The 9,266-nt window shown below is 53.0% G+C and overlaps 5 protein-coding genes across 5 annotated transcripts; 2 read left to right on the forward strand and 3 right to left on the reverse strand.

Annotated features, from left to right (window-relative positions):
• On the reverse strand, positions 1–282 carry CCOS01_16875 (uncharacterized protein; the record flags this gene model as incomplete). Its single annotated transcript, XM_060465010.1, has 1 exon — positions 1–282. One exon carries the CDS (start codon positions 280–282, stop codon positions 1–3), a length of 282 nt encoding a protein of 93 aa, XP_060304498.1.
• Positions 283–1,626: 1,344 nt separating this feature from the next.
• CCOS01_16876 (uncharacterized protein) lies at positions 1,627–1,782 on the forward strand (the record flags this gene model as incomplete). The annotated part of the gene is made up of 1 exon (XM_060465011.1): positions 1,627–1,782. The coding sequence occupies one exon, from the start codon at positions 1,627–1,629 to the stop codon at positions 1,780–1,782; it is 156 nt and encodes a 51-aa protein (XP_060304499.1).
• Positions 1,783–3,268: 1,486 nt separating this feature from the next.
• CCOS01_16877 (uncharacterized protein) lies at positions 3,269–3,559 on the forward strand (the record flags this gene model as incomplete). The annotated part of the gene is made up of 1 exon (XM_060465012.1): positions 3,269–3,559. One exon carries the CDS (start codon positions 3,269–3,271, stop codon positions 3,557–3,559), a length of 291 nt encoding a protein of 96 aa, XP_060304500.1.
• A 1,024-nt stretch (positions 3,560–4,583) lies between these two features.
• CCOS01_16878 (uncharacterized protein) lies at positions 4,584–5,549 on the reverse strand (the record flags this gene model as incomplete). The annotated part of the gene is made up of 1 exon (XM_060465013.1): positions 4,584–5,549. One exon carries the CDS (start codon positions 5,547–5,549, stop codon positions 4,584–4,586), a length of 966 nt encoding a protein of 321 aa, XP_060304501.1.
• A 2,875-nt stretch (positions 5,550–8,424) lies between these two features.
• CCOS01_16879 (uncharacterized protein) lies at positions 8,425–8,778 on the reverse strand (the record flags this gene model as incomplete). The annotated part of the gene is made up of 1 exon (XM_060465014.1): positions 8,425–8,778. The coding sequence occupies one exon, from the start codon at positions 8,776–8,778 to the stop codon at positions 8,425–8,427; it is 354 nt and encodes a 117-aa protein (XP_060304502.1).
• Between the last annotated feature and the right edge of the window lie 488 nt (positions 8,779–9,266).

The raw sequence follows: 9,266 nt of genomic DNA on the forward strand, positions 1-9,266 counted from the left end.
CTACGGAGTCCAGAGAGAGATAGTCATTGTCGTCGGCCCCTCCTCCCTGCGTCGGGCGAGTTCCTTTTGGCTCTGCATGCAAACCGGGCTCCCACGCCGTTTTCCTGTGGATTTTGTGCCTGGCGCTGCAGGCATCGTCCCTCTTCTGCGCTGCGAGATGGAATGGTGATCACCGTTTGCGGGTCGAATCCATCGTCTTCGCAACTGGGAAAGGGCTTGTCGAGGAAGACCGGTGTGGAAAGGGGGCATGAAAAATAACAATAACAACAACAGTATCGTCATCAAAGTAAGGGTCCATTCCCATGCGATGACCAAAACACCAGACAGCTCGCAGGGCACAGGTCGTAAACAACTAGAGTACATTTGGAGAAGGGTGCTACTCCGTACATCCGTGCCAGCGGCGCTTGAAAGCCTCATCTCGGAGCGCCAGTCGATCCACTCCGCGTCCGCCCGACTCCCGAGATTGGGCTTCCCATAACAAGCCGGCTTCCTCGGGGTGTTTTTTGACAAGCTTGTCAAGCCATGTCTTAGACTCGTAAGTCAACAACCCCGCCCGAGGGGGGAAGAGTCCCCATTTTCTCCAACAGGATGCCAGCGAAGGAAAAGCTTGGTATTACATACGCACGTATTGACATGAGTACGAAGAATTAAGGGTCCGGAGATCCATTCATCCATTAAAACAATGAGTGCCCATGATGGGCAGAAGATTGACTCGATGGGTAAAACACGGAATAATATAACATAATTGCAATTAAGAGCGCCTTGATCCTTTGCAAATCATATCAATAGAGTTCTACAGACCCTGGCTGATCAAAGGGGCCGCTCCAAATGAATAAAAGAGGGTAAAAACATTAACATTCATTATATTACGGAGTCACGAAGAAACAAAAAAGAAAAGGGGGGCGGAGAAACAACAGATCGATATTGACAAACAAAACACCTGGCCGAAAAGCTTCTTGTCAATATTGCAGCATGGTACTTGAGAGACTTTGACGTTGCAGGCCGAGTCAGGACGACACGAGAAGCTTAATGTGCCGCCGACATAACAGAGCACCTCTCAATCCTTTCTGCCCTGCCCGGCAAGAAAGAGACGAATGGCAGCAGAAAAAGTAGTTCGCGCCACCAGGCCAATAAAGCTGAGTCCCCCCAGCCGTTGATGCTACGCCATCGTCTCCCCTTTTTGGCGCCGTTGCACCGTTGGAGCCGCGATGGGAAAGTCGGCCACGTCGTAACAGGTCGTAAATGGACATTTTCCGACCGTGGCCCCGAGAATTTGTCCCCAAACTGCGTACTGTGATCTTCCCATCCCCGTCTCCCCGTGTGCCCTCGATGCTACCGTCGCAGTGTCCAAGAAAGCAAAGCCCCCTCCTGACCAGTTACAGTGGCCGACTTTTCTTGAACCCCCCCGGTTTAGAGTTGTAGGTCTTGTTTCTTCCCCCTGCCGTCTCCCACTCTCTATCGCAGCGCTGATCGGCGTTGGCTGCAGCAATCCTGACAGCCATCCCTTTCCCCGACCCCTACCTTGCTTGCCCTTCCCTTCCCTTCCTCTTTACCCGGGGTTGGCCCGGCGCTGTCATACCAGACTTTGCTCTTCTTTGGTTCACGCGGGTTCGGATAGTGTAGTGTATGTTACTCTGTCACTCTGTGTCCTTCGTATGTGTGTGTGTGCGTGTGTGGCCATCGGCGCTTCTGTGGTGCAAAAGAGTTTCGATCCTCCAACTCCCCGAGGCCCCCCCTCCCCGCCCACATCAGAGACCCCATAGACTCAGCCAGCGACGCTAGTCAGATCAACGAGAATCGGCCTCGATTTGTCTCGTCACTAACACCCTGTGCCTTTTTGGATAACGAAGCTGAACTGCTGAAGCCAAGAACCCACGTACTCCGTAAGGCCAGCGGGTCGGCCATTCCTTAACTCGGACTTTGAAGTCTCAGTTGCTCCGGTTCGGTGGCGCTGAACATTTGGGAAAAATAAATTCCCGAGCAGGGCCGCGTACGTTTTGTGAGGTTTAGTGATAGTCCACCAACAGGTGGAGGCTCCTTAATTCGACAAAGCTACAGACCTACATCTCATGAGTTGAGACATTGTAATCTTAAAACCCTCACTGTCATCGTCCTTCAACGAGATCTCCGAATCAGTCACCCGAAAAGAAATCATAGTGGCTCGGGAGGTAATAGGATGTACTTTGTATGTGTGTCTGCCGTGTGGTACATGTATGCACGCACATACCAACACCAGATATTCTTCAATGCCGTGCCGTGCGAAGCGAACACACAGACCGCAGCGTAGAAACAACGAAGTCAAGAAAAAGCCCACTCCGTGACGTGCACGAGACACTGTCGAGCCTATTATACATGGCTGACATAGCAGTGCAAGAGCCAACTCTCACCCCCAGTCAGGTGTCACATCACACACTTTCTCAATCTCACACTTCAGCCGCATTGCGGTTGCGGGAAGGGATGGGATCAGGAACGGAAAGGCAAAAAAAAAGAAAGGATGGGATGTCAGCCAAGTCAGTCAGTCAGCCAGTCAGAGTCAGGGCCAACGCTCGGGCTGGGGTCTCCGGTTCGTTTCATCGGTCTGAACAATAAAAAAGATGTCGGGCAAGTCTCGTGTCAAGTAGCGATGAGGCGAAGGAGCGAAAGGCAAAATAGACTCTATAGGGACAAGCAGACAACTTGGAGTTACCTTGCTGAGCTTCGAAGGAAAGAGACGTAAGAGAGACAATGGTTGGCCGCATGACTTTCAGCACCCACGGCTATTTTGCCGTGGACAAAATCAATCTGGCCTCTTTGGACTCTGAAGAGAGATTCTGGGTTCTATCGGTCAACCATGTAGACGAGCAACGGCGAAAAGACCGGCCGAAACAAAATATGCAAAGGCAACACTGACCTCACTTCTCTTACACCTTACACAACAGAGTGAGAGAGAAACTGGTAGAGAGAGGCACATACCACCCTAACAAGAAAAATCAGGCGGTGGATTTTTTTAAGCGTAAATCTTCTGACTGTCTCATCCCAAGAGCACCACCAACTCTCTGACACCTTTCTGCAGCGTCGATCATCTGCCTCTTTTTTTTTTTTTTTTTTTCCTTTCTCCGGGCTGGTCTTCCTTGGTGTCAATCATTGCCGTCTTCCGCCCTACCGCCTCCTCTTTCGCCGCACTTCTCTCCGAGTCCCAACGTTCCCGCTCTGGAACTTGGGCTGTTCTTTTCCTTTTTCAACGAATGGGGACAGAGGAGTCACCTAGATTGCTAGATCCATGGAGGAAATGGGAAGCCTTCCCCCCTCCCCTCCTCTTCCACTCCCACCCTGGTGGAGTTTAACGGGTGTGCCTGTGTCATCAGCAGCTGCCATCTCACAGTGTTGCGATCGGCGGCTTTTCCGTCCGGTCCCAAGCCTCGAAGTCAACGTACCTTGTGAGGAATGGCTCATAGCAAACTATACTTTCATGTTTACGAGTGCCTGTGTCGGAGAAGCTATTCCGAATACGTGTGAGTCCGTGAGGAAACACAATAGCGGTAGTCAAAAGATTAGTGATATGTTAGTGATGGGGAGATGAATCGGACTGATCCGAGCTTTCCTACGTGCTCGGTCCAGGCTTGTTGTGTTGCAAGGGGATCAAGTTCGCCTCATTGCAACAGAACCCACAATGTAGAGCCCACACATGTTACGTCTTGGGACGAAAAGATGTGGCCAGAAAAGACTGACGAAACCACCAAGTCACTGTGCAAAGAGTACGGGAAACTCATGATGATGATCTTTCAATCCTCTCCTCTGTTCGATTCTGTGCGGCTTCTCCTTTCTATATACATTACCACATAATCGTACATTTTGATATAATCGTTCAAGAACCGGAATAATAATGGAAAGAGAAGTAGAAAAAACAACCCAAAACACTGCCAAGACAGGGAAATCCTCACAGGAATAACCTTGCCTCTCGACTTGCCTCCGAACCAGAGGACTAGTCACACACAATAAACGTCGTGCCACCTCCACACACGATCCACCCACCCCCCGTATACAATTCAAAACGCCTGTAAATGCCAAGTTTTCTCATTGCCTGGCTGGACTTCTTGCCCGTGACCAGTTTTGCCCCAGCCATGATTCACGCCTCTTGCTCCGGTAGTAAAAAGCAGACGAAAAGGAAAATAGAAGAAATAAGCCAACTTTAACACATGTCGAGAAGAAATAGATTTCCTCCTCTGCCTTTGATTGACCCCGTCTTCCCCATCCAGAGGACCGCCAATGGATGATGTTCTCCAATCCGTGGGGAACCCTCTTTTGTAGTTGTTGAACGCCGTTGAAAAGACTTTGATTTGATGGTTTGGGGGTTTTTTTGTTTTGATTGTTTTCGTCGTTGCTGATTATGATGTTAAAATTGATGTCGTTTGATGTTGTTGCAGTTGCGGTAGAAGTGATAATGTTCTACCACGTGGTATCTTTCCCGTTGAAACCGGTCCGAACCCCCCTTCCCCTTTGCCGTTCCAGCTCTTTTGCGCGTTTGACGACTCCACCCCAGGATTTTTGTCGTATTGATCATGATAACAGTGAATAGAAATAACCGTTCAGATTATAATTGTCGATCAGTTGCTGCAGGTGCTGCCGCTCTCAAAGTTGTGGCATCCGCGCTCGTGACGCTTCATGTTGCTGCGAACGCTGAAGGCCTTGCCGCAGCCGGCGTGCGGGCACTTAAAGGGCTTCTCGCCGGTGTGGGAGTGGCTGTGGATGCGCAGGGATGAAGGGCGGGAAAAGGCCTTGTTGCAGGTCTGGCAGATGTAGCGGTCCTGGCTCTGGGGGAAGGATGCCGCTGAAGAGGGGGAGATGTAGTGGTGATGTTGCCACGGGTTGGTACCGTTGGGTCCCATGCCGACGGGAACGGGGGCCATGGGCGGGAATTGTTGAGGAAGAGGGCGCTGGTAGTAGATGCCAGAGATCTGAGCCTGAGGAGGAGGGGTGTGCTGCATGGGAGGGTAGTAGGAAGCCGCAATGGGGTTGTGGGCGGGCATATAGGCAGGCGGGAAAGGCTGGGCCTGGGCGTATGAGCCTTGGACAGGCACTCTTGGGATCATGGGAGCCATGTGGCGGTGGGCTTCGGCTTCCAGAGGGGGCGTGGACTCATAGTAGTAGTTGCTCTGGGGCTGTGAGACGACGGAAAGCTGGCTGACGGATCTCGTTGAGGGAGAGTTGTAGCCGTCGAAGGAGGCGTCGGAGCTCATGGGAGGCGTGGGAGGAAGTCCGCCGCGGCCATAGTGAGAAGAGCTTGGTCTCGTCTCGGACTTTTGGGAGGATGCTATGCGGGAGGTCAGTGTTCTGTTGCTGTTGTCTGTTGCGCTGTCCATCCTATCCGTACCTTGCTGAGGAATCTGAGGGTGCGTCTCGGATGTGGGCGAGCCTTGGTCTGCGAGGCCAAGGAGATTTGAGATGGAGGGGAGAGAGCACTTTGATGTCTCGTCCATGGGAGGCGATGGGGGAGGTTGAGGCGGTTGGACGTATCCGTAGTGTGCGCTTTGCTGAGCAGCGTACGGGTTCGATATTAAAGCGCTCGCCATTGTTGCTGATTAAGAGTTTCGAAAAACTTTGAAGTGTGCTTGGTGCTGGTTGCGTGGTGTAGTTGATCCTTTTCTCCTTGTAGTTGGCTTCGGTCTTGTCGTCGATGAGTTGATGAAAGATGTGGTTGATGTGATGGTGATGGTGGTAGGTCGTTGAATATTAACACAACAGGTATTAGATGTAGAGTAGTGATTAGCCCCAAGTGCCAGCTGGATACTAGAGATTGATTTTGGTTCAGGAGTTATTCGAGATTCCAAGTCGATGAGGGGGAAGGGGAGGGTGGGTAGTTTAAGTATGAAATGGCCTGGTGAAAGAAGCTTGTTGGTGGGTGGATGGAGTAGAGGTGGCAGATGGGGGAGGCAGGTATATCAGATCTCCCGAAGCAGAGTGGAATGGGTGATCAAGCGTAAATCCACACGATGATCCCTGGACGATGAGATGCCACAATCGCCTGTCACAAATTGTGTGTGGGTCAGAGGCAGAGAGAGTGGGATAAGTCTTGGGACCGTTACGCCAGGCCTGGGACCAGACGAAAGGCGGCGACGACGGGGGTGTGTGATTCTGATGGTAGCGAAGCAAGGGTCAGTCCAAGGTCCTCGTCTTGGGTCATCTATGGGGTACGTACTACTCAGTCGTGCTGCGAGGTTTAACGACAAGGGGAGGAGGACGGGGTCATCGGTACTAGGTAGATGAGACCGGGGGCCGTGAAGAGGGAGGAGGGGAGGGGAGGGGAGGAGAGGAGGAAGAGGAAGACAACAGGTAGGAACTAGGAAGTAGCAGAGACAGGAAAGAGAGTGAGAGAAGCGCGAGCACGATGGCCTGTCTCTCGATGTATCTGTAGCCTGGCTATAGCGCCTCCTGGATATTGGGATGACGGGGCAAGGGTATGTGGACGGTTCTCTTACTTGGGGGTGCATCGGGGGGATCCTGAGCGATGCTGGTTGTGTGCCTGAACCATAATCATAACAACAACGATCTCGAGTCTGGCGTGGGCAGAAAGAAAAGAGTCGTAGTGTATCCGTACTTCTACGCAGTACGGATACATGGGAGCAGTAGGTAATGGGTGTATCCGTGTTGCTGGCTGGCTGGCAGCAGTAGCCGGGATTGCGGGTGAGATCGAGGGCGACTGACCCCGTCTGGGATCAACGTCAATGGATCGCTGAGGTCAAACGGTCACTGGTTTATGCAACGGCAGGGTCTGTTGTCCAAGAACGTACCCCAGCCGTGTGTCCTGGCTGTTCGTTAGGGCCCTGCTCTGAACGCCTCTTCCTCCTTCTCCCACACGGGAATGTACTGAGGGAGTCCCCTACATATCTTGGCCACACGCCCTCTTACTCTTCTCGTTCTCTCTCTCTGTCTCTCTGAACTCACAAACTCTCAAGCTGCCGGCACACCCTTGGCCACGCCTCCCCGGCCCCCCCCTTCCACGGCCGTGGTGCGTGGGCCGCTAGCCTAGCAAGGGCTAATCCGAATCCAGTGCTGTTATGCATGGCACCACTCGGGCCACCATTTCCTAATCTGGATCTTGCTCCCGTTCCGAGGATGGGGCAGTCTGGGATGCCTCACCCCTGTCCTGTCATGAAGGCTTGTGTGTTTGGGACGGAGGCCCGAGGGGTTGGTGTAGAAGGGAAGAAGGTCAAGAGCCACGACGGGAGAGAGAGAGAGGGAGAGATGTTCGTTATGGACCGTGGTGTTCGTGGACTGGGGTTGCCAGCCGTGGGCACGCACCACAGACACACACTGCTCCGCACACACGCACGCACTTGAGACGAGCAACGACTCTGTGCCTGACTGACGTCGGGGGGCGTGCGGCGTGTGACGCCCCAAGAGCTTCATCAGACCCTGCCAGCCCTGTGCTGCGACCGGATTGTCGAGGTGATCTTATGCCGTTCGTCGCTTCTGCCTCGAATGTACAGATGCCAGAACGTCATCCCAAGGCTGCGAGACTTCAGAAAGAGGAGGGAGGGGGACACGGTGCTTCAACGTGCCGTGCTAGGTCCCATGTTCGGATGACTGGTGTCTTTGTTCCAGAATCGTCCTGAAGTGTTGGAATGGCAAGTTGCCCATGATGCAGATTGTCGGATCCAAACTTCGCTCAATCTGCCGACGACGCGAGATGATCCCAATCTTGTCTCAACGGCTCTTCCCAGCATAATGAGTTGTTTCTATGCTACTATGATGTTCGGCCTCGCATCCGTGGGGGGGCATACGAATACCTATACACAGGGGCCCGGAAGAACCCCTTCCCAGATCATGGGACATTAATTGCAACAATATTCCGGATTTACTGCAGGGTTGAGAGGCAGGAGTGGCAAGCATTCTGGCCGGATGTTGTTTTGATTGACGCTCATCACGTTGCTCTCAAGACAAGCTTAATGATAAAAAAGGGTTGACGGGCTGGGAAAACGGCCTGCTCTTGGCATCTCATGCGGAGTCATCGGGATGAAAAATAGAGAAACAGCTCCCAAGACGTTGCGTTGCGTTGCGTCAACTCATGTGAAGAGCCGGTTTGTGCAACGGCAACAGCCGGTCAACTCTGGACGATAACTTTTTTTTTGACAACTTCAGACAACTCTCAACTTTGTGTCGTGTGCGTTGCAACCTTCAGGCAGTTGCCGCTTGGCGATGCCGACACAACTAGTACTGAGTGCCAGAGTGGCATCCCAGAGTGGCATTTTGACCATTCACAATTTAGCCACGAAAATCAGTGTGGTGAAGGATTGACCGTCCGCCAGGCTTTCGGGTCGGGCATCAGTCCGAATTGGAAATGGAGCAGAAACTGTTCAAAGTTGAGTTCAGCCCAGGCAAGTCGGCCCCAGAGATCCCATATGATCGCAATTCAACACAACGCAACGCACCGCTAGATAGAGTTCGTCACTGCAGCCCGACTCGACTCGGGGCGGTTGGCTTTGTGGCACCCATGGAAAAGCCGCGAGCGAAGCTCTCCCGCAGTCGCCGCAAAGCTCCTGGTCTGGCGTCTGCCGCTAGGTTCGGCGTCGTCGACATCGCTTGCAGCGGCGGCCGTGCGAAAGGGTTACGCACGTCAAGTTTGAAGGTAGCTGTCAGCGACTCGTTAGCCTCCTCTATTGGGCCCTGCTTTGCTGCTTGTTGCTGTTGGGTTGGTGTGCTCTGACAGTATCTCTCCATCTTGTCTTTTCCCCCCATCTTGGTTGTGGGCTTTTTGCGAGGGGATCGGACGGCGGCGGCGTCAAAGAGACGGCACGGCATCGATAGGGGAATGGGGCATCAGGGGCGCCGGGATACTGTTTCTTGGAGGAGGAGGGGGAAAGACTCCATATTGGCATGGCATGAGGGTGTGAGGAATGTGAGATGTGTGAAGGGGGTGTAAGAGAAGGGGGGGGGGGGGGCAGGGAAACAGACAGTCGGAAACAAAGGCTAATTTCAATATGATCTTCAGTTTAGCTCGGGCGCCAGGAAAGCCCCCCTCGCTTGCGCAGGGTGGCTTGAACCTTGCAAGGATAGGGTCACAGGGGAGGAAGAGAACAAGTCTGGTCTTTGGTGTCGGCTCTCTCTCTCCTTCTGCCCTCTCTGCTCGGATTCTCGCTCTCTGAGTTTGAACGGCCCATGGATGTGCGCATGTGTGTTGTGTGGTCATCGTCTTGGCCTGGTGCTTGCTTTCCCTAAACATTTGATCCCACCCCGGCCCCGGCCATGATGTCTCGCACATACCTTGTCCACTCCAAGGTGCCTCTGCC

Source organism: Colletotrichum costaricense, assembly GCF_030867565.1.
Source record: "Colletotrichum costaricense strain IMI 309622 chromosome Unknown Scaffold_34.1, whole genome shotgun sequence".
Classification (NCBI taxonomy): domain Eukaryota; kingdom Fungi; phylum Ascomycota; class Sordariomycetes; order Glomerellales; family Glomerellaceae; genus Colletotrichum; species Colletotrichum costaricense.